Source organism: Monodelphis domestica, chromosome 5 (assembly GCF_027887165.1).
Source record: "Monodelphis domestica isolate mMonDom1 chromosome 5, mMonDom1.pri, whole genome shotgun sequence".
NCBI classification, from domain to species: domain Eukaryota; kingdom Metazoa; phylum Chordata; class Mammalia; order Didelphimorphia; family Didelphidae; genus Monodelphis; species Monodelphis domestica.
The window spans coordinates 79604390-79632016 of NC_077231.1; the positions used below are offsets into that span (position 1 = coordinate 79604390).

The 27627-nt window shown below is 40.1% G+C and overlaps 1 protein-coding gene across 6 annotated transcripts in view; it reads right to left on the reverse strand.

The window, feature by feature from the left end:
• Positions 1 to 27627, reverse strand: part of NTN4 (netrin 4) — a 148666-nt gene that overhangs the window by 54143 nt on the left and 66896 nt on the right. For all 6 annotated transcript variants that reach the window (XM_056798663.1, XM_056798664.1, XM_056798662.1 and 3 more), the window contains exons 4-5: positions 10239 to 10365; positions 5370 to 5558 (exon numbers count right to left, since the gene is read on the reverse strand). In XM_056798663.1, the coding sequence (XP_056654641.1) occupies positions 5370 to 5558; positions 10239 to 10365 (316 nt within the window). The remainder of the gene's footprint in view (positions 1 to 5369; positions 5559 to 10238; positions 10366 to 27627) is intronic.

Below are 27627 nucleotides of genomic sequence, written 5' to 3' on the forward strand. Positions count from 1 at the left end.
AGAGAGGTAAGGGCTAGGCAATGGGGGTTAAGTGACTTGCCCAGGGTCACACAGTTGGGAAGTGTCTGAGGCCAGATTTGAACCTAGGACCTCCCATCTCTAGATGTGACTCTCAATCCACTGAGACACCCAGCTGCCCCCCTCCGTGGACAGTTCTGAAGAAGAGATTGAGTATCATGTGTCAAACCCTGTACTAGGTGCTGAGGATTAGGGAGAATTCCGATAACGATTTCCATCTTTTGATCATAACAGGATAAAGAATTTCTGCCCTCAAGGCCACTCTACTTCAATGAAAGGCTACATATAGAATGGGGCTAGAAAGGAAGTCACAGAGGCCATAATGAGGCAGTCAGGAAAAGGCTGAGAAGGCAAATGCTCCCCTCTCAGAGCCATGAGACCTGGAAAGAGCCCAAGGTCCCTGTGGAAGGTATGTAAGGATGAGGATGATGGCTGAAGAACAGACAGTATGGGAAGAAGAGGGCTAGGACTCCACCAAGAGAAGACAGAAGCTCACCTATCAGAGCTGGGGGATCCAGTGGTAGAGTCCAAGGTTCCACAGGAGGAAGATGAGAATGATGGTTGGGGAGGAGACAGCATGGTGCAGAGACAGCCAAGAAGATGAAATGACTTGTCACAGAAGTAGCAAACAAGATTTGGACTGGTTCTTTAGGCTGCCATTTCAGTGCTCTTTCCACCACATGGTATTATTTACTCCCATTTAAAGTAGCATCGAATCAATAAATCTGAACAACTACAAATGAGTGCTCTCAGATGCCTTCCTAGAGGATCGGAGAGAGGAGGTTAGGAGACTGAAGCGGGAGAAGGAGTGAAGAGAGAGAGAAAAGGACCAACTTTGAAGACCTGATAATTTCTCCTGAGTTTGTAGCCTGAATTTTCACCGGGCAGGATTGTGAGGAAGCATGCCCAGCACATATGGTCGATCAAGTTAGATAACATGCACAAATATTTCCACACCTTAAAACGTCATATAAAGGCAATTTTTGTATATTTCAGCTTCCATGATTTTTAGAGTTAAAAAATAAATGTGTTTAAGCTCAAAAAGATATTAAAAATAATGTCTTTATTTTATAGATTTGGCAATGGAGGTACAGAGAAAAAGGGACTTGTTTAGGGTCACACAATTAGTTAAGTGTAGGAATCAGAAGTGTACTATAGTATAATGTATCAAAGAATGATGACTTTCAAGTCAAGGATCTGAGTTCAAATCTTAGCTCCTCCACTGTGTGACTGAACAAGTTATTTAACCTCAGTTTCCACATTTATAAAATGAAAGGGGCATAGATGAATAAAAGAAGAAGCATTTGTTAAACCCTTACTAGGTATCAAATGCTATGCTAAATACTGGTTCGTTGGCCAAAATCTATGAAGTCTTTTAAGAGAGCTGACTGAAAAAGAAGGAACTGATGGAGTCTGAGGGCAGATCAAAGGATACCATCTTCCATTTTATTTCCTTCATGAGCTTTTTATTATATGTGTGATAGGTGCCTTCTGTTACAACATGAGCAATATGAAAATATGCATTTCTTGAAAGCACTGGCATAACCTATATCAGACTATTTATTACCTTGGGTGAGGCAAGGAAGGGAGGGAAGGAGACAATATGAATCCCATGTTGGAAAACAGTTGTCAAAAGTTGGTTCTACATGTAACTGAAAAAACATTTTAAAAGAGAGCTGGCTAAATAAATGTTAATTGACTATTAAGAGGGCAAAGTGATTCTTATTATCCTGTTTTTTCTCCTTTTTTATGTGTACTAAAATTAAGGGATCTTTCAGATTTATAGGGTCAGCAACCTTTTTACATTAACTAGGATTATGGGGCATAACTTGAAAATAGAATTCTAGTTTAAAAACAACAATAATCCCCAAACAAGAGATATTTATTTTGGCCCTGGTTACTTGGGCAAAATTCCCACTTAAAAACATTTTTATTTTAAGGCTCGGCCATTTTTTCTTTTGTTTTTATAAATTGTGTCCCTGTTGGATCCTTCTGTGGGTTCTTCAATTTTCCTTCCTTTGTGTATCACGCTTTGCAAACAAGCCTTTTAAAAAATAAATACTTTCTATGTCCCTTGTGAAATAAACGACTTGTAACATTGTAGTAACCAATGGATTCCACATTATCTTCTTGCTTTTTAGAATGGATGATATGACAATGCTCATTCACTCCCTTTCCTTCCAACATTAATGGGAACTATAAAAGGCAACAGCCCAGGTCCCATCAATTATTATTATTTTAAAAAATTCTTACCTTCTGTTTTAAAAACAATATGGCGTACTAATTGTGTGTCAGACCCTGTACTAGGTGCAGAGGATTGTGGAACATTAATATTGAATTGTAATGATTTTAGATTTCAATTGTTAACAGGATAACATGATTCCTGCCCACAAGGACATTAAACTCTAAAGGAAGACCGCACATAGAAGGGTGCTAGAAAGGAATTGAGGGAATGTACCACAGAGAAGTGATAAGGGCTAGGCAATTTGGGTTAAGTGATTAGGAAATGACTCAGGTCACATTTGAACCCAGGTCCTTGTGATTCCAGCCCAGTTCTCTATCTACTGAGCTACCTAGCTTCCCCAACCCATACATGATTGAAGAGACTTTTTGTTGCAAGTGGGATAAGCTCTTTTCAAGTTAAAATCAGCTTCTGCCTTAAAAATAAGGCACTTCTCAATGGCTAATTTAGAAGAGTGATTCTGCCCTCCATTCTCAAAGGGAACTGGGGAACAAGTCACAGAGACCCTAAAATGGGAGAAAGTCATTTTCAGTGGACTTAATGTGATTCCCACCAATTCTACAAACCTGCAGTTCCTATTATGTGTTAGTTACTATGTTGACCAAAACCAAAAAGAATCAATCAGTCCTTGTTCTTCAGGAGCTGATGGTTTACTGGTAACAACTTGACAAGACTGGGAAAAGCCTTGGGAAGACATCCCTGGGCAGGCAGGGCAACAGATTGGCTCCAGCTCTCACCTTCCTCTGGCTGCCTTCCAGACTTGCCTCTGCATTTTCTCTCTCCCCCAGGATATACACACTCATATAGATTTACTTTAGCTCCCAAATTCCCCTTCATTGCTACCTAGTTTAAGTCATGTCATGGAATTATATGGACTCTGTTGATTTGACTTTTTTCTAAAATTGTCTTTTCTGGGTTTATGCTGACAACTCAGCAGAAACTCCAACTGCTCTTTAAGATGTTAGTTGTTTGAGGAGAAAAAGTAATGAGAATAGGGGATATGACAATACTCATTCTCCTTTTCTTTTCAACATTAATACAAACTGGAAAGGGCAGCAGCCTAGTTCCCATCAATTAATATTTTTAAATATTTTTAATTTAAATTTAATTATAAAATAAATTAATAAAACTAAATCAAAAATATTAAAAAATTTTTACCTTTTGTTTTAAAATCAATACTGTGTACTGTGTGTCAGATCCTGTGCTAGGTGCTGAGGATTGTGGAAAATTAATATTGAATTGCAATGATTTTAGATTTCATTCGTTATAGGATGCACAGTGAAACATTTAGCTCCAGGGAAAGCAAAATCCTTTCTGTTCATTAAGTGATCAACATTAGAATGACATCATGGCAATTTGCAAATGATCTTTCTTTTTCATTTCATTAACTGAATTCTGTTCATATTTTGGGTCAGTTTTTAGTCTTCTTATTAATTAAAAATTAATCCTCTAAGTTAGGGGTCAGCAAACTATGGCCAACGGCAAATCCTGGGCCTGTTTTTGTGGGGCCAGTGAGATAAGAATAGTTTTTACATTTTAAACTCCAATAAATCTTTATTTTAAAATGTAAAAACCACTCTAAGTTCTCTCTCTATAATTTATGGCTCTTCTTGGTACTCTTGTTCTAAGTTGTTATTTCTTGATAATTCTTCCTTCAATACTTCTCTCTTAGCTAAATCTTCATCATTTTTCTTGTTTTCTACTATTTTATGTCATGGTGCTCTCATCTGATAATATTACTAAAGAGGTAGTGGGTAGAGGAATAGGTTTGGAGACAAGAAGACTTGGGTTCAAATCTTGCCTCTGATACATATTGATTGTGTGATGTATATCAAGTTACATGTAACCTTTTAAAGTTCTTGGCAACTCTCCAAGAGTTGAGGTCACCTCTAGAGAAGCTACTGACTTGCATTGATAAAGTTTTCTATATCAGTAAAATAAGAGGTTGTCTTTGTTCTGATCCTATCACTCATGATGAGCCAACTGCCACATGCAGGGCAGGCAAGCCAGAATAGCTAAAGCAGCAAGGCCCCTGGAGGGAGAAACAGGAGGCAGCATGTCCCAGACAAGTTGAACCCCCACCACCATTTTGACTACCAACTCCCTTCCAACCTCGAAGAAAACATTGGAGGACCTTAAACCCCAAAGCCTCGAGAAGAGCCATGCTTTCAGCCCAGTGCCCTCAGACATCACCCTGGGAAAGAATCCTTGTGGAGATGAAGAGCCACTCCTGTAGGGGCTACAGCCACAGCTACTGAAGACCAGGAAAGGTAAGTCCTTCCTGCCAAAATCTTTGCCACTGTCAGAAACCCAGAGGATTCTATCAGTGGAAATCGCATGAAAGAAGAGGCATCACCATTCATTTTGCCACTGAGCCCTAAGACTGATTTGTAGGTGAAACTTTCCATGTGTTGTCTTCCCCCATGAGAATGGAAGTTCCTTGAGGGCAGGGCCTGTCTTACCATTCTGTTTGTACATGCCTCCCTCCCTCCCTCCCTCCCTCCTTCCCTTCCTTCCTTCCTTCCTTCCTTCCTTCCTTCCTTCCTTCCTTCCTTCCTTCCTTCCTTCCTTCCTTCCTTCCTTCTTCCCTCCCTCCATTTCTCCCTCCCTTTCTCCTTCTTTCTTTCTTTCTTTCTTTCTTTCTTTCTTTCTTTCTTTCTTTCTTTCTTTCTTTCTTTCTTTCTTTCTTTCTTTCTTTCTTTCTTTCTTTCTTTCTTTCTTTCTTTCTCTTCTTCTTTTTCCCTTCTTCCCTTTCTTCCCTCCCTCCCTCCCTTCTTCCATGCCTTCCTTTCCCCTTCTTTCCTCTCTTCCTCCCTCTCTTCCTTCTTTCCTTCTTTCCTTCTTTCCTTCCTTCCTTCCTTCCTTCCTTCCTTCCTTCCTTCCTTCCTTCCTTCCTTCCTTCCTTCCTTCCTTCCTTCCTTCCTTCCTTCCTTCCTTCCTTCCTTCCTTCCTTCCTTCCTTCCTTCCTCCCTCCCTCTCTCCCTCCCTATAATTTTAGGTTCTTTCTTTGGTTCCCTATAATATAATACAATAAACAATAGAGGGTCCCTTCTCTTCACACATTTCTCTTCTACTTTAACTCTTCCTTTCTTCCTGAGTAGTCACTCACATTTGCAGGCATCTGGAGCAGAGAAGGGTCTCTGGAGGTCCCGGTAGAAGCCTGGTTTGCACCTCTGGCAGTGCTGGCCTTCTGTGTTGTGCTGACAGTTGTCACACACTCCACCACTGAGATTTCCTGATGCTCGCCATACATCCTTGTCAAAGTGACAGGTGTCAGCATGGCCATTGCACTTGCAGGCTGGGGAAGAGGAGAGAAGGAAAGCATGTGGTCAGAAATGAGCCAGAAATGCCAGTTGCAATAGGGCTTTTGGAGACTTAGAGCAGTAAAGGCTATTCAGGGTAAAGTGGGTTCCTGTTTTGAAAATAGTGACATTTCAAGATCTTTTTATGTTCTTAGGAAACCGACAAAGTCAAAACATGTCTGCTAAGCAAAGAAATGGTGGAACATCACTCATGTCCAGAGTGGAGATTTTTGTTAGAGAAGTTACCACAGACCCCAAAGCCTCCCTTCTCCCTGCAGAAAGCCTACGTTGATCATGGCCCATCTCTGGGCCATTTTTCTGCCTTGGAACCAATATGCAGCATTGATTCAAAGACGGAAGGTGAGGGTTTAAAAAAATACCAGGGTTTTGTGGCTAGTGGATGGAAGAGGTTGGGACTCTGGGAATAGATGGATCTGGCAAAATAAGGTGAGTGATTCTGGCAGTGAACACTAGGAAGGAGTCTAAGCAGTGGCAAGGCAGACAGATGAATGGCCCAGGGAGACCAACCCTGTGGAAGAGGAGAATATCCCAGCATATAGGCAGAGCATAGCATCAGTCCAGCCAGGGGAAAGGCAGTGGGAGTTAGGGCTAGCCCAGGGGACTGAGGACAGGGGCAGAGGGTAAGTATCTAGTGAGAACAAGGTCTCAGAGTCGTAGGGCAAGACAGTAAGAGGGGGTGAGAAGAGTAGTTGGATGAGACAAAGGCTCTGCTACTAGCACTGGGCTAACAGGGTGGGTCAGTCAGTCATGATGAACATTAGCAAAGACGACAACAGTGAGAGCTGGGGGACAAAGTGAGCAGGAGAAGAACCAGGAGGGATGGTTTGATTTTTATCTTTGTTCCATATGCCCACTATAGCACTTTATATATAATAGACATTTTTATTTGTACAAAACCTTTTTAATTTAATGTAATCAAAATTATTCACTTTACAGTTTGTAATATTCTTTGTCTCTTGCTTGGTTTTAAATTCTTTCCCTTCCCAAAGGTCTGACATGTATACTATTCTGTGTTCACCTAATTTGGTTATAGTTTCCTTCTTTATATTCAAGTCATTCACCCATTCTGAGTAACTTGGTGTAGGGTGTGAGGTGTTGATCAATTCCTAATCTCTCCCACACTGTCTTCCAATTTTCCCAGCAGTTTTTGTCAAATAGTGGGTTTTTGTTCCAAATACTGGGATCTTTGGGATTACCATATACTTATAATAAATATATATAATATATTTATTATATATATATTATATATAAGATATATAATATATATATAATAAATATATATAAATATAAATTAAAATATACTTATAATAAACATTAAAAAAAACCTTTTATATTCCATCTTAGAATCAATACTACTTATTAGTTCTAAGGCTGAAGAGTAGCAAGGGTTAGGCAATGGAGATTAAGTGACTTGCCCAGGGTCACACAGCTAGGCAGTGTCTGAGGCTAGATTTGGACCCAGGATTTCTCATCTTTAGGCATGGACTTTAATCCACTGAGCCATCTAACTGCCTCCATGTAAAAGACATTTAATAATTTCTTGATGAATGAATAGATCCTTGAGTTTTCTCCTTTGTAAGAGAATAAACAGGACAAATCCATACAGATCAGGCTGCTGCCAACAGGAATATGTCTAATTTTGGAGGTTAATTCAATTCCTTAGAGAGAAATTAGCACTGACAACAGAGGAAGCATTTAGGAATCATAATCCTGGTCAGCAAGCCCATAATAATGGCTTAGAACTAATGCTTTAGTTAGAGACATCTTCCCACATCGTGCAGCTGGCAGCCTGCCCAGGTCTCTGTAATCATATTGTTCAGGCTCCATGTGCTATTAATCAGTGCCATGGGCTGCTCATCTATAATCTTGCTCGGCCATTCCCTTAACAACAACAACAAAAGATATTTTTTCCCAGCCATTATGAAGTTGATAGGCTATTTTATAAAGGACGGTAGCTTGATTAGGCTGGAAAAACTGGAGATGAAGTTGCAAAACCTGGGCCAAACAACACTTGGAGTTGGCGCCATGTTTCACCCCCTCCCTAGTCCAACTCCTCGACTACCTTCTCCAGGCTGTCCCTGGGGACATGCATGCTCACTCCTGGCTGCCAGGGAGAGGGTAGCACTGTTTATTATTTGGAATTTGGCTTATTGTCCAAAGTGCCCTTGGTGGAAGCTTTGCCTTGTTTGAGGAAATTTCATCACCAAAGAGGGAGTTCTCTAGACTACTGGTCCCATCTCTAGCTGTATTCTTAAGTATAAAGTAGGGAGGGCAGGATCTAGGATGCTAGCAGCTTTCATCACCCACCTCTAGTCACTTCATGTATCTAACAGCTTGCTTTACAAAGTCGATCAATTAATTTGAAAAGCATTAAAAAAGAGCCTTTTATGTGTCGCGCGTGGTGCTAAGACTGAGGCTACAAATACAACAAAAGCATCTCTATTCTTTGGGAGCTTCCATTCTCATGGGGGAGGGATGCAAATACAACATAAACAGAATAAATTAAAAAAGAATAAAGTAGACTGAGAGCCAGACCTAGAGATGGGAGAACTTGGGTTCAAATCTGGCTTCAGACACCTCCTAGCTGTATGACCCTGGGCAAGTCACTTAACCCCTACTGCCTAGCTCTTACCTATCGATTCCAAGGCAGAAGGTAAAGGTTTACAAAAAAAACAAGACAAAATGTAGTACTTAGAGAGCTCTTTTCAAAGTCAGGAAGACCTAAGTTCAAGACCTGCCCATGTGACCTTGGGTCATTCATTGAACATCTTGGTGTCCTAGGAAATTCCCCAGAACTAAGAATTGTGAATAATAGTAATAATTAGTTAGCATTTTAAAATGTTATCTCCTTTTATCCTTAGAAGAATCCTGGGAAGTAGGTGCTATTATCATCTCCATTTTGTTGTTGTTCAGTAGTGGCTGATTTTTCATGACTCTATGGACCAGAGCTATGCATGGAGTTTTATTGGTAAAGATACTGGAATGGTTTGCTATTCCTTCTCCACTTGATCCTTCCTGTCAGGGAATCAGACATTTAGTGACTTGCCCAGAGTCACATAAGTAGGGAGGGTCTCTGACTGGATTTGAACTTAGGTCTTCCAGCACCAGCACCCTATCCACTAGTCCCTAACTGTCTCCTGGGCATCCAGACTTGTTCAAGGTCACACAGTTAGGAAGCATCTGAGGCTGGATTTGAACTCAAGCCTTTCTGACTCCAGGCTGAGTACTCTACCACTGAGCCACAGCTCCCTCTGTTATCTCCATTTTACAGATAAGAAAACCAAGGCAGAAAGGCATTTAAGTGACTTGCCAAAGATCGCACAGTTAATGAGTGTCTGTAATACTAGATTTGAACTTGGATCTTCCTGATGGTGGATCCAGCGCTCTATCCCCTGCACCACCCAGTGGATCTGTCTTGTCTGAGGAAATGTCATCACCAAGGAGCCTGTTCCCTAGATCAACAAAATCACTGGTCCCATCTCTATCTGTATTCTTGAATATAAAGTAGGGAGTGCAGGAGCAATCAGGGAGGGGTGAGGGAGAAGCAGCCCAACTCTGCTTGAGTTGGGCTGAAGGAAAATGGAGATTCTAGGAGGCAGAGGCGAGAAGAGAGCCCAGGGGAAGCCAGTACACAGGTCCAGGGATGGACCATGGATGGAATAGCTAGTGTGAGGAGCAGAGAGAAGGGCAGTTTGGCTGGCCTGGAGAATGCTGGGGAATGGGGCCAGGTTAGCAAGGGCTTTCAAACCTCAATAAGAATCCAGAATTAATAGGGAGCCAATGGAGTTTATTGAATAAGGGGCCCCATTAGGTCAGATCTCTGCTTAAGGGAAATCATTTCAGCAAGAGTGTGGAGAATGTGGTGGAAGGAGACCAGGGATACCCATTGACACAGGGAGACCAATTAGGGTAAGTGAGCAAAAATCTGGATGGCAGGTGATGAGAGCCCATGTGAATGGAGACAAGGATCAGATGGTAGAGATGGGAAAGCAGAAATGGGGACATGTGGCAGCTGAGTAGCTATGTAGAATGTGGAGTCGAGGATAATGGTGAGGTCAGGAAGCTGGAATCCTGGGAGAATGGTGGTGCCCTTGCAGGAAATACGGGTGTTTGGAAGAAGGTTATTATGCTTGGGGGGAAAGCTGATCATTTCTGTTTGGGGTGTGTTGAGTTTGAGGTATTTCCCAAGCATCCAGTTTGGTAAATCCAAAGGACAATGGTTGACTTGGGATTGAAGCTCAGGGAGGGGACTAGGGCTATCCAGAAACCTGGGAGTTATTGGCACAGACAGGGAATTCTACCCTGGGGAACTGAGGGGGCTACCAAAAGAGGAAGAGGGTAGAGAAATGAGAAGGACCCCCTTCTCAGGGTATGACCATTCCCCTGCGCATCTATGATGGAGTGGAGGAGCAGGTCGTGGAGTTAGTGCTGGGCTCCCACAGAGGATCTGAGCAAACAGGCCACCCATTCCTGGTAGAATGGGCACCCTGGCAGTGCCAGCAATGGCTCCTGCTTCAGTGGGGGTGACATGGGCTCTTTTGGAGGAAGTTCTAATGATCTGGGTTCTCCCACCCTGTTGCCTCTGAAGATTCAGGAGACAAAAGTTTGCTTTACAAAGAAGGCTTCTGCATGCCCGGGATTTGTCACTTACTTACTTCTGCATTCGTTCGGGGCCCCTGTCTTGCCATTTGCAGCCTGCCAGGGCCGGTCGTTGTAGAGGGGGGCACAGTACTGGCAGTGGGAGCCTGCGGTATTGTGCTTACACGCACACTTTCCATGCACCTATGAACAAAAATAAATCAGAGCCATGATTGCAGGGGGTGCCAGGGAAGAGGGCGCTTCCCACAGTCTAGGCCACAGGGTCTGGCTTGATATTTATTTGTTTTGAAGGATTAATTGCAACCCCAGCAGATCCTGTGTTCAGTGTAGTTTGAGATTTTGGGAGATTAAATATCACTCCCCCGCCCCATTTTGGATGTGTGGTCCTAACTTGCAAATCACAAACCGAGCCATTTTTCAGGGGGTACTTAAGGCACCTGGAGGCAAATTAACATGCAGATCTGTGATCAAACCAACACAAAATATTTACTGAGGATCTACTATGTGAAAGGCACCAGGCTAGGTAGGCACCTTGGGTGATACAAAGCAATATACTTTTCTGCTTATTGCTAGAGAAGAAGTAGGGGTGTTCAAAGGAGGGAGAGATCATCATGGGCTAGGGTGGCCAAGGACAGTAAGCAGAGTTTCTATAGGCAGATAAGAGGGGGGAAGCCATCAAAGCGGAGGAAAGAATGGCAGGAACATCTTTATGGAGAGCAATTGATTTTTAGGGTGTCTGAAATGCTCTGAATGGACACAGGCAGGAATAACCTCTTAAGACCAAGTACTATTTAGAGGCCCCTTGCTCCCTACAAATGGCTAGCATCTATATATTGCTCAAAGATTTGCAAAGCATTTTATATGTGTTATTCCACTTAACCCTTTCCACAACCCTGGGAGGTAGATGCTATTATTATATCCATTTTACAGATGAGAAAACTGAGGCTGGGAGAGGGTCAGCGACTTGTCTGATTGTCTGGATTGCTTTACAAAGAAGGCTTTTGGGTCACACAGCTACTAAGCATCAGGAGGGATCTGAACTCAGGTCTTCCTGATCCTAAGCGTAAGAGCACTCTATCAACTGATCCATCTTACTGGCTTAAAATTCAAAACCAGGTGAAGGGGTCTTAAGGTGAGCTAGGGACTCTTGGATTTTAAACTGGAGAATTGGACTTTCCAAATAATAACATATAGCTCTCACTAATTCATGATCCTAGGAGGTGGATTTTTGAAGGAGTTTTCTTTCTTTTGATACCTCTTCCAGGAAATAAGTGATCCTTATGTCTAAAATACTAATTCATATTTGAAATGACCATTAACCTAAAGAACCACACCACTATAATATGTTCTGTAGAGTTAAAAATCATTTAATATGGAAAGCTGACATCTTATAGATTGCAGGGAGAGAAGTGCTGGGCTAAAAAATGTCCCTGATCTAATGTGTATAGCACGTGAAGCCAAGTGTATTCCCAACATTCTTACAATAAGAGGAAAGGGAGTCATGGCTCTGGGGAAAGAGCTGGGCTGAGCAGCATGAGATCACCATTTGTAGTTAGAGAAACTGGATTCAGATCCTTGTGCTGACAATGACTAGCAGCTCTCTGTTTCTGTCCTTGGGCAGCTCATTTAGTCTCTCTTTCCTCGTCTGCAAAATGAGAATGATACTTGCAATACTTCGGCCTGCCCGCCTGTAGTGAAGAAATTACTATGCAAAGATTAATTCCATGACTGGTCTCTATTAGTTTGAGAGCCTCTCTCACATTCTGGGGTGGTATGATCTGGGGTCGGTCATTTAAGTCCTTAGTGTCAGCAACTCTCAAACTAGTTTTCTCAGCCAATGCTGCTCTTAATAAGCTGATAGAGGGAATGTTCTCACCGGGAGCTCCCTAGACCAATGGAATCACAGCACCCCCCTTGCCCAAAAGGGCTGCGTCAGTGTTAGATATCATGAAGCTATTAATTCTTCTCTTTGGTTTCAGGGCTCCCCCACTGAGGACAATTATCCAGGCTCTATTCTTTACAGCCTTCTCGGATGTGATCTTTTCCATGTGCTCGTGGGTTTGCGAGCCTGTGTGCTCCTTCTCTCTGTATAGGTCCAGCCAAGTCCAATATCACCTTTCCCCATGTTTTTCAGCAACAGCGCCCTGCAGAGCTGAACGTGGGAGCAATTTCTAGTGCTTCTGAGGAAGGGGAGTTATACCTAGAGAAGTGCTTCTTCCAACTTTGCACAGGTGTTTGCCAGACTATCTACCATGAGAAGGACCCACAATGCAGCTGGCTGCCCAGAAGAAAAAAGGCTTTGATGATTGCCTGCCACCTCTTGTATAGGACCCACTACTGAGTAGCTGCCAAATTCTGAGACAGGAGGAAAGCCCAACACGTAGCATTGGTTAGTGGTGGGAATAAGGGGCATTTGGAGGGAAGGAGCAGTAGCCAAAACAATACAAGCTGAAATAATTCCTCCTCTGCTTCTATCTAGAAACCCAGAAAAGGCTCGAGAAAAGCTGACAAGGACTCTTGTTTCCATGGGCTGAGCTAATTAATTTTTAGCTTAGGAGAGCTCTCCAGAGAAGGAGAACCAGGGATGTCCATGCCCTTAGTGTTGGGGTTGCTTCTGTGAGAAGGGAATTTGTATTTTGACTTGATCAATCAGAGGTTTAGACTTCCCTTCCATTTGTTTTGAATTTGGGTCAATCAACAACCAGGGAATTGATCCCACAGGCACTTTCCCCCTGGGTAGTGCCAGGCTAATTGAGGAATTGTGATTGGTTCCTGGGGGGTTGATGTAAGAGAGCTAGTGGGTATAGTAAGGATTTATAAGATGAGACCCAGCAGGAAGCTATTTTCTGCGGCTGAGTTGTTAGGCTCTGGATTGTTAGGCTAGGAAATTCTTCACCTACTTTCTATATTTCTCTCTGATTTTCTTTTTATTATTAATAAATCTAACTATTAACAGACTTAAGGGTCAATTACAATTTTTGGCGACCACCCATTCTAACTATTACACTTCCCTTCCTGTCCACTTGTTGGGATCTATATTATTCTAACTGAATGGTCTGTTTGGGTCTGAGTCACAGGAAGAGCATCTCATCTTTGCATTTCTGTGGAGAGCAGAAGTCTCAAGTCAGGTCCCTCTGGGTTAAATGGATATTCAGAGCAATTGGGCTCCAACCCTTATTTTGTAGAGTGGAAAAGAAAGTCATCGTGCTAATAAGTTGCCCCAGAACAGGCTGGTTTGCCTTTTGGCTCAAGAGTAGCTCTGAGGTACCTCCCCCCACTCATATACATCCTTTAAGAAATCCTTGATACCATAAAATCTTTTTTTAAAAACCCTTACCTTCTGTTTTAGGAACAATGCTAAGTATTGGTTCCAAGGCAGAAGAGCAGTAAGGGCTAGGCAATGGGGGTTTATGGGACTTGCCCAGGGTCACATAGCTAAGAAGCATCTGAGGCTAAATTTGAACCCAGGACATCCCATCTCCAGTCTTGGCTCTCTATCTACTGAGCCACCATGCTGCCCCGATAATAAAATCTTAGTATGAGAAAATAAGCTGGAAAGTACCTTATATTCTATTGTTACAGACTCTGTCATTTAATGGAGTTGTTATAGGATACCTAATGATGCCCCCTTTCCCATTAAGATGACTTATTTATGAAGGGAGAGAAATAAGAGCTGACATTTGTATGATTCTTAAAGGTTTACGGAGAACTTCACATACATTATTCATTTGATCTTAACTCTAACCCTGTGAGGTACTTAATAGTCCAATTGTAGAGATGTGCAATCTAGGTGGAGGGAAGTAGGGGGCTCACCCCTGCTTTTGTGGCTAGTAAATATTTGTCAGAGGTAGAATTGGAACCTTGGGATCTCCCCGACTCTGCTACAGACACTGCCTCTACTATGTATGCAATAACTATTAATTGAGCCTTCACTATGCTTTTGAATAGTACTAAAGGCTCGTAGAATGTAGAGTTGTCAGGGACCTCATACATCATCTAGCTCGACTTCCTGACTTGGAGGTCGCTTCCAGCATGAGCGCCAAGGAACAGAACCGGTTACAACTGCTAGTGGCTTCTGACGATGTCCCCACCAGATGACTAAAACCAATCAGCCAATAATTATTGAGTACAACCCAAGCACAAGGTATTCTGGTTTATGCTACATTCAACACTGCCCACAAGGAACCTATGATTAGTTCAGGGAAGTAAGACACCCAGACAAGAAAAGGTTATTAATAATACAACCTGGGAAGTAATTAAAGTCCAAATAAGCAAATGAAAGAGTAGTAGAGTCATTCAGAAAGGGGGAAACATGGCAGAGGAGACAGAATTTGAGTCAGATCTTGAAGGATGGGTAGGATTTTCATTAGCAGAGAAGGGAGGTGGGGTAAGCTGGCTGTTAGGAAAGCAAAGATGAAGGTGGAATAAAATGGTGTTTGGGGGACAGCTAGTGATTTGGCTCAGTGATTTGAGAGACAGACGGGGGGTCCTGGGTTCAAATCTGGCCTCAGACACTTCCCAGCTGGGTGACCCTGGACAAGTCACTTAAACCCCATTGCCTAGCCCTTAGCACTTTTCTGCCTAAGAACCAATACACAGTATTGATTCCAAGACAGAAGGTAAGGGTTTTTTTTTTTTTTTAAATAGTATTTGGTTGGTGCTGAGAGTTAATGTTAAGCAACTGGAGATGAAGATGGAAAGTGAGCTTTGAGTTAGATGGTGGTGGGCCCAGAACACCAAACTAAGGATTTGGGGTTCTTTTGGTTAATCATTTATTTTTTATATATAACATAATATATGTGACATAATGATAATAAAATACACATTTTATAAATATGTAACAAATTATAAGAAATATGCTTGTCCAAGAGAAACAAAATTTCACATTAACTCTGGGGTTTTGTTTTGAAGAGCCATTGAAAGCTTTTGAACATGGGAGTGACACACAACTCTTTTCTCTAGCTCTTCCTTTATACTTGCTCTCTTTTGCCTTTCTCTTTTTGTTTATGTCTCTGCCCTAAGTCCAAATGGATCTCAAAGGCATTGAAAATGGCAATCAGGGTTTTAAAAGTACCTGACTCTTTTGATTATCTCCATTTTGCACCAGTTTTGATCTTGGATTTGTCTAGGCTCTCTTTGCTTAGGGGTTTGTCTTCGGCCAGGAATTCCAGGCACGGAGGCCATAGACATCCCAGACATTGAGGGTCACCTCATCAAACATTCACATGTATCACGAGACGCTGAAGACAGGTCATTTCCCTCCTCTTCCCCCACTCCCACCCCCCAGGGAGGACCTCAGAGCATTTCCTTGCTCCCACATGCTGAGGATTTGGAGAAACCTCCCAGGGTCTGAATAATGTCTGCCCAGCAAATTTTTTTGCATGTAGAAAAATTCAGGGAGCTGTCATTTTGACAAGGTACCAAAAATAGCTGTAAATCATTACCTAGAGTATTTAAAACAAGAAATCCTTCCTCAGCGATACAACTATTGCTGTTCAAGCTTGAGAGATCACCTACTATTTGATGCTCGTGAAGAATGTGCAAGTAAAACTAGGTCTTCATTGAAAAAAAAAGACACCTCAAGAAAAGGAGACCTTGAACATACCAAACTGATCTGGCTTGGTCCACAAATGACTAGAGAAGGATCAGGCAAACGGGGTTAGGTAAATAAGGCTTGGGGCTGGTCTTATTAACCGTAATTCCTGAAGAAGAGCTCTGTGTCTAGAGTTGCAACATTTTAGATGTACCTTACTAACCAGATTGTAACTCCCTTTGGTCACCCCAACATTCTTTCACAGTCCACGAGTTCTTTGAACCCTCTGTTAGACTGGGAAGTCTTTCTTCTTCTCTACTGATGTCAAGCCTCCCTGCCCAAATCCAGCAGAGTTCATTTGTTACTGAATGGCATCTGTGTAAGAGAGATGGAAGTTCCACACTAATCTGGTCAGACTACAACTGGATTATCAACTCTGCAAATGCTGGTGAAGCAAATATCCTGTGGGAGGAACTGGGATGGGCACTCTTGGGTACCCAAACACAAGAAAGAGGATTTGCCCTCAAGGTGCTTAACTTCTACCTGGGGAAGACATAATCTGCTCCCACATAAATGCAAAAAAAAAATAATTTCAAGAGGGAGAGAATTAGGAAAGGTCTTATGAAAGAAATGATAGTGAGGCTGTGAGTTGAAGAATGTTAGAGATTCTCTATGGTGGAGGCAAAGAAGGAGTGTTTTCCAGACATGGAGAGCTGCTTATGCAAAGGCATGGAGTTGGGAGTGCTGTGAACTGAAATTAGGCTTATTTGATTAGAATAGAAAGGGATGGGAACCAATCACAAAGATCAATGAACACTCTATTCAGTTATAGGCTCCCAATTTTGGGAAGGACATAGATAAACTGGAACATTCCAAAGGAAGACAACCAAGGGATTAGAAACTATGTTATATGAGAGCTAGTGGAAAGAAATGATTATGTTTAGCCTGAAGGAAAAAAAAGACTGGGTGAGGGAGGAGAGGGTTGGAATTGACAGACTTTGGGGGGTTAGGGAGTTGATAGTTATCTCTAAATATTTGAAAGGCTGTCAAGTGGAAGAAGGATTAGACTTAAGTCTCTGTGGCTCCAGAGGGCAGAACTAAGACCAGTGGGTACATATAAGGAAGCACTTTCTGAATAAAACTACTCAAAAATATAATTATTTGTCTTATAAAATAGGGAGCCATTGGCTAATGGAAATGTTTAAGCAAGGCTAGAAAATGACTTGTAAAATATATTGTAGGGAGATGAACTCTGAAGTCTCTTAAGGGCCCTCTGAACACAAGATTCTTAAACTAATGGATAATTTTTCTTCTCAGTCATTTTTATAACTACTATGATACAGAGATTCCTATAAGCTTAGGCCAGAATAATGTAAAGAAAAGAGATCTTCTTGTCCTAATAATATGTTTATTGACAGTTATTTACTTTGGTAAGACAGACCATATGCTAGAATATGCCCATTTTGGATGAATTATTTAGCTTCTCTGGATCACCTTTTCCTTATTGGCAATGTGAGGTTCTAAATCACCTCTAAGACGTCCCTTGTAGCTTTAAGATTCCAAGCCTGAGCCTGCAGAGGAAAACAGGATAACTTTCCTAAGTGTGACCATTGCAGGGTGGGAGACACCACTCTAGAACCACTTCTGAGTGGAGAAGAAGAGCTAGAGCAACTGAACCCACACTCTATCAGTTGGGATTTGATTTTTCGGTATTCCATAAAAAACAAATCCAGGAAAATCTGGGTGCACATTTCAACCTTCTAACCCTTACTACTTGGTCATCATTGCGATTTGCTCTACACATGCTGGGAGTGACAGTAACTATAATCCCCCACCCCCATGGCAAACCCCTCACATTATAGCACATCTTTCTCTTTCCCTACTCTCGCTACTTTTTAGATTTTCTCTGAACCAGAATTAAGTGTATTCCAACTGTTAATTAGTGTTAAACACAATGAACTTTTGGCTTCCAACAATGAGTACCCCTTCTTTAGACAGAGATTTATGCTACAGAAATTCACCAAAATAGGATTAGAAAGGCAAGGATCCAATATAGTCTTATGTTTTGGGAGAATGGAGAACTCAGAATCCTTCAGGGAGGGGACATTCTGGAAATGATTACAGAATCAAAGGATCCCAGGTCTGGTGAGACCTCAGAGGTCACCTAGTCTAACTCTTTCATTTTATATACAAGGAAACTGAGGCTCTGAGAAGATGTAAGGAGCTAGTGTCCAAATAAATGTTAGTTGAATTGAATTTCCCACTGTTCCTGTTCTATTGAAAACTATAAAGGAAGTGAATGGGAATATATGATTTGCTATTAACCAAATTTTCAGGAACAAAACTAATGTGTTACATGAGGTTCTGAATTCATGTTATTACTCCACCTGCTTCTGTTCCATGTTCTTTTTATTAATCATCTGGTAACTTTGAATTCCTTGTAAAACAACAATTACTTTACTCCATATTAAGACTAGAATTTCTGGAAAGAAAGATGGGAATAGTGCCTTAACCCTCCCTCCCTTCCCCCCCCCCCTCTCTCTCTCTTTCCACCACTAACTGCCTACTTCAAGATAACAGGAGCAATACACAGATTGCCATCTTAGGAGGACAAATGACTTAAAATTGGGGAACATCTCATGATGGACATTATGTGAGAGGAAAAGACCATATTTTGAAAAGAGGCCATTTTAAAGAAAAGGATTGTCTCCTAAAAGAATAAATTTCTTATGCATGAAAAGAGATAAATGACAATAATAGGCTAACCTGTTGAAACATGCTCTTTTTATTCAAGACAAAGAACATGATCAACAATGTAATAACATGGCCCTTTGGGGGGGAAATGCCTCATGAGAAAGTCTCAAACTTTTATTGAGGAAAATATGCCTTCTTTGAAGTTGGAATTTGCATCGATGATTTAATGGAAGGGAGGGCACAGTGGTGAACACAACAAACAATAATTGAGTCTGAAGGCAAAGGCTGCTTGAGACACCTTGAAGGAGTTAGGGATAATAGTAAGTACTTGCTTATTAAGATGGTGCATGGAAATAATAATGCAAACAACCTGCTCTGGTATGTATTTTTTTTTAACCCTGATATTTATTTTTTTAAACTTACATCTTCTGGAATCAATACTGTGATTTGGTTCCAAGGTGGAAGAGCAATAAGGGCTTGGCAATGGGAGTTAAGTGACTTGCCCAGGGTCACACAGCTAGGATGTATCTGAGGTCAAATTTGAGTCCAGGATCTCTTCTAGGTCTGGTTCTCAATCCCCCTTGACTTTAGTATTTGACTAAAGGTTGCACTTTGCTTGAATTCTCATATTAGTCTCTTGATCTTTAGGCAAAGGATAGGGGTGGCAGGTGGAGGGTATATAATTTCTGTCTGTCTGTCTGTCTGTCTGTCAGTCTGTCTGTCTGTCTCTCCTCCATCTACTTTAATTCAGTTGGGGATCTTCCCTACTGTGGCCATTAGCTCTCCACATCCTTCTATATTCTTCCTATCCTTATCAGATAAGATCAGCGATGTTTTCAGAACTTCCTCTCCTGTAACAGTTAGATGGCTTTCGTAGTCAGTTTTTATTTAGATGAAGATGACAAATGATAACATCATGAATACTGTAATGTTTGAAATGAGCCCTTTTCAGCTTTAGCTTGCTGGCTTATTTCCATTTTTTCATGTATAAACAAACATCTGTATGCCCTAAAGCTTTCATTTGTGTGTCCAAATGTCAGTTCATCTGATATGTGAATATTATTAACTTCTTGTTTGGTGGTAGTATAATAATTAGAATAAAAAACCAGAAGTCAAGAATTGTGGTTTATATTTTAACATATATCACAGCCCAACTCAGGGATGAACATGGGTTAATACAAAGGTTCTTAACCTAGATTCTAGGAATCCTTTAAAAATTTATTTTTAAAAGCTTTGCCTTCTGTCTTAGAATCAATATTGGATGCAAGGCAGAAGAGCAGTAAGGGTTAGGCAATGGGAATTAAGTGACTTGCCCAGGGTCATAGAGTTAGGTTGTGTCTGAGGTTGTATTTGAACCCAGGATCTCTTGTTTCTAGACCTGGCTCTCATTCCACTTAATCACCTAGTTGCCCCTGAAGTTGGCAAATATTAAAGCACTATTATGAAAAAAAGCTACACCTTGCCCAAGGATGGAGAAAATTTTGCTCAATTCGTGTGATTTTAAAAAACAAGTCAATTAAAATATATCACTTTTGCGGACTTAAAAACAATTTACTAATAGCAGCACTTTAAAGTTAATATTAATTAAAATTAAAATAGAATATTAATTAAATTAATATCTATATTTAAATAAAAAATCAAGATTACTGTCAATATATTATATTTATATGTTAGTTTTAATGAAATATATTTTCAAATTAATATCAAAATAATTATATAATAGTAATTAAATTAAGATTAAATATAATTATCTGATATGAATTAAAATTAATATTTAATCAAAATTAAAAATAATAAATGGGAGCAGTTAGGTGATTCAGTGTATTGAGAGTCAGGCCTAGAGATGGAAGATCCTTGGTTCAAATCTGGCTTCAGACACTTCCTAGCTACGTGAATCTGTGTAAGTCACTTGACCCCCAATGCCTAGCCCTTACCGTTCTTTTGCCTTGGAACCAATACACAGTATTGAGTCTAAGATGGAAGGTAAAGGTTTTAAAAAATAAAAAATAGATAAAAAATTGCATTGATTTTTAACTTACACCTACTTTAATAGAATTGTTTTTAGAGCAGGGCCTGTTCTGAATCCTGAGCTCCTAGGAGAAAACTGTGAGAAGAGATGCCTCACCCTTATGCTTCTTAAAGAGAGCAGAGAAGGAGTCTCTCTTTTCTGGGCTGAGAACCTCGCATTTACAGCCAGAAACTCAGAAGTAGAAATATGACCTCTTTTGGAAAACCCAGTTGATAGATTGTCTTTTCCTCGCATATTTTGTTAATGAACAAATTATATTTCTGCCATGTCTTATCTTACACATACTACATAAAATGAGCTAATGAGGCTTTCTATCAAGTTTACTTGAGGATTTACTTTGAAAAATGCCATTTCCAAGTCCCCGATTGCAGCTAGGCAGGTTTGAATGCTCTACATTTTCAAGAACTTAATTCCAGTAGCTTCCTCTCTTTCAGGCTCATCAGGCACTTTATCTTCCCTCTGGGCACTGTAATAAATATTTCTGCCATAAAAATGCAAATAGCATTGGACTAAAAATTGTAATGCCCAGGAGGGTTCTGAAGATTATATTTAGATAAGATCACACTATTGCTTACTGGGGAGATTTTTCTACAATTACTTCACTGAATAGACCTGTCTCTTATTTGTTCTTTGGGTTCTCTGTGACTAGGTTTGTTACCTTTGTTACTGATGCACTATAAGGGAACCAGAGTAGCTGAGCTGTGGAATATAGCTCCCAAGAGCTGGGAAGAGCCCCAAGAACTGCCCCCAAACCCAAGGCTTCCCATAGGCAGCTCAGAGAAGCAGTCCCTTAGAGCGAGTATGTTGGCAAGTCCAGTCCCATCACAGAGGAGCTGAGCTGACTCTCAAGAGGAGGAAGGGAAGGGCTAGATGGTGAGCTAAAGGAGACCTCGCTGATGATGTGCGGTTCCAGAAATCCATTTTTTTTCCTGAGGGGCTGCTCCTCAATGATGTTCCTGTGGGATGAGCTGTCTCACGTTTTGGGCACAAAGAATACTAAAAGATTTGATAGTGATGCATTTGTCCCAAGATGAGTAAGTATCGCCAGTAATTTTTCTATCCTATCAGATGAAAAAAGCATATACATTTATCAAATACATCTAGGAATCGAAATATCTGAGCCTAGGGTGCAAGCATGTTTGTATGTCTATCTGTGTAATATCTTTGGTAAATTACCAAAGAGTTCATCTGGAATCACTGACTCTCAGATTTTATTTCTGGAACCTCTCCTGCTCCCTAATTTAAACAAAAGTCTATTATAGGGATCCCTTCCACATTACAGGGTGCTCCTGTGATCGGGAAAATCCTCATAAATTTCTTTGGCTCTCCATTCTAGAGAAGAATTCTGAGTTTTTTTCTTTTTCTTTTATGGGGTTTTCACACTAAAAGAAATTGGGTATTCTGATGGTATTAAATGATACAACATGTTGATATTATATAAAGCAATATATATATATATATAATGCATTTCTGAGTTTCTAAGCTTTTTCTATCTGCTGGCCTTTTCATGTTGTCTGTGGCTCCGGTAAAACTCCAAAAAAATTCCCATTAAATTTTTTTTTATGCCAATCTACAATATATCAAGACCTTGATGAGGAAAGTTACTCTGGGGTGCATTGGGGTGGTTCAGTGGATTGAGAGCCAAGCCTAGAGATGGGAGGTCCTGGGTTCAAATTTGGACTCAAACACTTCCCAGTTGTATGACTTTGGGTAAGTCACTTAACCCCCATTGAGTAGCCCTTATTGCTCTTCTGCCTTAGAACCAATACACAGTAGTGATTCTAAGACGGAAGGGAAGGGTTTTTTAAAAAGTTATTCTGTGGAAAGGATACCTGTAGCTAGGAGCACTCATGAATTAAGAAGCCAGTAAATGAAACTGGAAGTGAATGTCATTCTTTCTGTATTTCAGTCACATAGCCCACACACATAGATTTCTGATGATGTGGCATCTAGTGAAAACTTTGGCTGCCTCTGGGCATAGTACTAAAATTCTAGGGTACCTATATGTTGCTTTTTTTCTGACCTAAGATAATACCAGTTAATTTTGCTTGTTGTTCAGTCATTTTTCAGGGGTGTCTGACTTTTTGTGACCCTATTTGTGGTTTTCTTGGCAGGTTCTTGAATGGTTTGTCATTTCCTTCTCCAGCTCATTTTACAGATGGGGAAACTGTGGCTAACAGGGTTAGTGACTTGCCCAGGGTCACCCAACTGGAAAGTGCTTGAGGCCAGATGTAAACTTAGGGAGAGTATTCTAACTAACTCCCCTGTCACCCACTGCACCGCCTAGCTGCCCCTGATAGTGGTTGATAGTATTGCCCAATTCTTCTCTCATTTCTTTGTTGCTAAAACTCCTACTTTGTATCGGAAATGTTTGCTCACCTCATTTCTGGCTCTTAGAAGCCTTGATTTTTTTTTCTATTTATACTCAAGACTGTATCATCTCACTAGAATGTAAACTCCTTGAGGGCAGGTACTGTTTTTTTCAAATTGTTTTTGGGGTAGCTAGGTGGCTCAGAGGATAGCGAACCAAGCCTAGAGAAGGGAGGTCCTGCCTTCTTTTTCTTCTGCCTTGAAACTAATATTTAGTATCAATTCTAAGCCAGAAGGTAAAGGGTTTTTAAAATTGTATTTTGTCTCTAGTGGCTATCCTTTGACCATTTAAAAATGTAATTGATAAGTGATAACCATGTCCTTGACACCTTGTGGGGGTATTCGCTTCTGTGCAGTGTCTCAGGACTTTGGTATTAATCATATAAGGGGATGGGGCTATATTTATGGTCAGAGTTGGGAAGCTGGGATGTACAATTTAAGAAGTGGCAAGGTTGAATGGGGCTTGCACTTGAAATGAGAGAACCTGAGCTCAAATTCTGCTGACCTTGGGAAAATGATTTGATTTTTCTGTTTCCTCAACTACAAAATGAGGGGTTTGGACATGACAGCTGCTGAGATCCTTTCCATCTCTCAGTCTCTAAACCTATGAAACTGGATCTCTAGATTTTAAAAATATGTAGAGGGGCAGCTAGGTGGCTCAGTGGATTGAGAGTCAGGCCTAGAGATGGGAGTTCCTGGGTTTAAATCTGTCCTTAGACACTTCCTGGCTGTGTGACCCTGGGCAAGTCACTTAACTCCCATTGCCTAGCCCTTACAGCTCTTTTACCTTGGAATCAATATATAGTATTGATTCTAAGATGAAAGGTAAGGGTTTAAATACATGTATATTCTCTCTATATATTTTTGGCAGCAAAAGGAATAGTCTATTCTCTTGTTTATTAAAGTTAGCTTTCTCTGGCCACATTGCAACTTATATATTACATATATAATCTCTCTCTCCCATATATGGGAGAGAAAGAAAGAGAGAGAAGTTATATAGCCTCCACCCCCCACCCCCCATCCTCATCCTTTGCCTAAGGACCAATGTGATGGGCTAAAGTTAGGGGATTACTAGGTCTGACTATCTTTGCTCCTCCCCATTTGTCAAAGTGACATATGGAAGTGGCTCTGAACGTGACTACAAAGTTTTGGGGTTTTTCTGGCCCCAAATCAAATGTCTTACTCTCCCTGACAAGAGACATTTACTACAAGGACAGTCCAAGCCCACATCTCTCTGCTCCTTTCACTTAATCTCATCTAAGGGTTGGTTGTTTTCATGCTCCCCCTTCGGCTTGTCTCTCCACACTTCTTTGCCTTTTTCAAGGTCACAAAGCAATTCAGGGGCAAGGCTGGGAATAGAACTCCCAAGAGACTCCCAAAATACCAGAAGCCTCCATCTCAGAGCAGTGATGTCAGCAGGAAGATTTCTGCCTCCCCACTACCACCTACAAGACATATTAAGGACCTTTTAGGGTATAGATTCCTTAGTGGGCAAACATGAACTATGGTCACTTCTAGTTCTATGTAGCCCTTTTATATTAAATTTGCAGAAATGAAAGGAACAAGAACAACAATATGTAACCAATATTACCATCTTCTGTAGACAGCAACCTGGCAGTTATTAAGAAAGATTTTAGGAAAGTGAGAGAACTCCTTTTGTAAGCAACCACCCCCATCCGATGGGTAATATTTGACAAGAGATTGGGGCCAGGTTTTGTCTTTTTATTCTCAATGTCTTGAGGAGGAAAGGACATTTTATAATGATCTGGGGGTGTGGTGGTAGTCCTTAGAGTCACCATGGGGGCATTCCTAAGTATATTTTCCCATTAGCATGGAAACCTTCACTTTTTCACCGTGTTCACATAGTTTTGAGTGGTCTTAAAGAAAAATTCTATTTTGTGTTCTCTCACAATGTTTTTCTTTTCCTTTCTAGCTCACATTTTCCACTCTTCCATTTTTCTTGACAGCCCTGTCTGACTGCCACCAAGTATTCTATACTTGTGTAAAGGCTGTTACAAAAGTGTACTTGTTTAAGATAAATGAGCCACTGATTATTATACAAGAAGCCAGTCGCTAGGGCATGTTTTCTTCTGCAGTCTTTTGTGGCCAAATCCATTCATTCAAATGCTTCCTTTCATATCACAGATTTGCTTATTTCTTGGTGAATCTTGTAAAACATATTCTTGATAAATAAGTATGCTCATGTCAATGTAAGGAAAAAATGCCGACTTATAAAAAGGTAACTGGTATTTGAGATGAGGATGATAATATTTTACTGCTACAACATACTTTCCATATTACATTACCATAAAGACATATATGGAACTCTTAGACTGGATAAATTTCAGATTCTTTAAAAAAGAAAAAAGTCATTTTCTTATTTTCCCTCATCCCCAAAGTATTCATTCACTTTGATATGGTAAATTCAGTCACTTGGCTTTGAGAATAAGATGCTTTCCGGAAAACTCTTAATTTTTTGCTAGCTTTTCAGAAGGTTTTAGAATGACAGACAGGTAAGATGCAAGAAACTTATATGTTGCTATCCAAGCGAGTTTTCTATTTTACAGCAGGTTTTTAGGACTATGATTAATCAGCTCGATTTTGCTCTTATTCTCAAAGTTCATGAAGACAGTTTAAGTGTGGGGTGTATTACAAAGGTCTGACATAATGAACACCACAGCAATAACTTCTTTGTGCTTTCAAAAGCTTTATAATCTTGAACTTCTAAAAGTATCAAACTTTTCCGTAATTCATGAGAAAAGAGGGATGCTGAAAATCTCACAATCACACTACAAATTGGTTATGTTATTATATAATTAGATATAATATATGAGTATATATTATATAATTCTACATAATATGCATCATTATATACATAATTTCTTTAACATCTTTCTTTCTCATTAAGGAATTTAGAGATATGTTGATTCTTTCCTTCAAGCATGACTAAGTCTTTCCCACTCATAAAGTGGAAAGGACCTGTTTGTACAAAAATGTTTATACCATCTCTTTTTTGGGTGGGAAAAATTGGAAATTGAGGGGATATCCATCAAATGGGAAATGGCTATATGTATACATATATATATATACATATATATATATATAATGGACTGCTGTATGAAATGATGAGAGGGATGACTTTAGAAAAATCTGGGAAGACTTACATGAACTGATACAAAGTGAAGTGAGCAGAAATAGGAGAACACTGTACATCATAACAGCAATATTGCCTAAGGATTAACTGTGTATGGCTTAGCTATTCTCAGCAATACAATGATCTAAGACAAGGCCAAAGAATTCTTAATGAAAAATGCTATTTACCTCCAGAAAAAGAACTGATAAAACCAGAATGAAGATCAAAGTACACTATTTTTCACATTATTTTTTCATTTTTTATCTGTTTTCTCTTACCACATGACTGATATAAAAATATGTTTTACATGACTTCACATGTATAACCCATTTAAAATTGTTTGCCATCTCAGGGAGGGAGGAGGAAGAGAATTTAGAACTAAAAAATTGAATGTTAAAACTTGTTTTTATATGCAATTGGGCAAAATAAACTATTATTAAGATAGTCTCCCCATTCTTTAAAAAAAAACAAAAAACTAGACTAACATTCCCTTGAGCTTTAACTCTTTAGCTTTACTTTCTTTCACACCCAAATTCCTAGAGAAAGTTGTCTGTATTTGCTGCCTTCCCTTGTGAGTAGGGGTTATTGCATCAATTTTATTTGTATTTTCAGCACCTAGTACATTGCCTGTCACATAGGAGGTACTTAAAAATGGTTAATTGGCTGCCTCGTGATTAATGCATATAATATTAACAATAGTACCATAAATGATTTATCAGATGGAACACAACCACAAATTACTTGGAACATTAAAGAATCTTACAGCAAAAATTCCTTTATCTTTGTGGAAGTCATTTTTGCTAAATGGCTATTTAAGATAAATGCTTATAGAAATGAGGAAATATACCTGAAAAAGGATACCTGTTTAAATGTTCTCTGGCTCTCTTTTGGGGAATATGAAATGAAGCTAATCTGCTCACTGTTCTATACTCTGTAACCACCAGAGAAGTATGTGCTTAATTCAGTGATCAATATATTGTTGTTATACATCATATGTATATGTGTACTTATAAATATATGCCATATACTTTCTATGTCCATAATTATTTGCATGTTGGTTCTCCCATTAGATATGAGCTCCTTGAGGGAAGGGACTATTTTTACCTTTCTTTGTATTCCAAACCCTTAGCATAGTGGCTTTGAAGGGATTTAGCATTAGGGGCTTAAAAGCACATAATAGTTTAATAAATGCTTACTGATGATAGTTGATGATGATGATGATAAAATTAAAATTTTTAAGCCCTTATCTTCTGTCTCAGTAATACTCAAAGACAGAAGGGCAAGGTCTAGGCAAAAGAAGTTAAATCCCAGGATCAACCAACTGGGAAGTGTCTGAGGTCAGATTCAAAACCAGGTCTGTCTGATTCCAGGTCTGATGCTCTATCCAATGTACCATTTTGCTGCCTAGTTTTATCAGGATAAAGCCGAATTCTTGAGAAATGCCTGTGTCACAGAGTCTGATTTCAACAATGGCAAATGTAAACAATTGTTCTTCCAATGACCTAGCATGGCTTTGAGTTCCCTTGTAATTTTGTATTTTGACAGAGTTAAAATGTAGTGTGTGTGTATATGAAAATATGAAATATGCACTGGTTGCGTGAGAATAGAGATAAAGGACTGATCTATCATCATTATCCATTGAATCTAGGTTATGTAGGAAAACAATCACTATCATACTACCAAAGG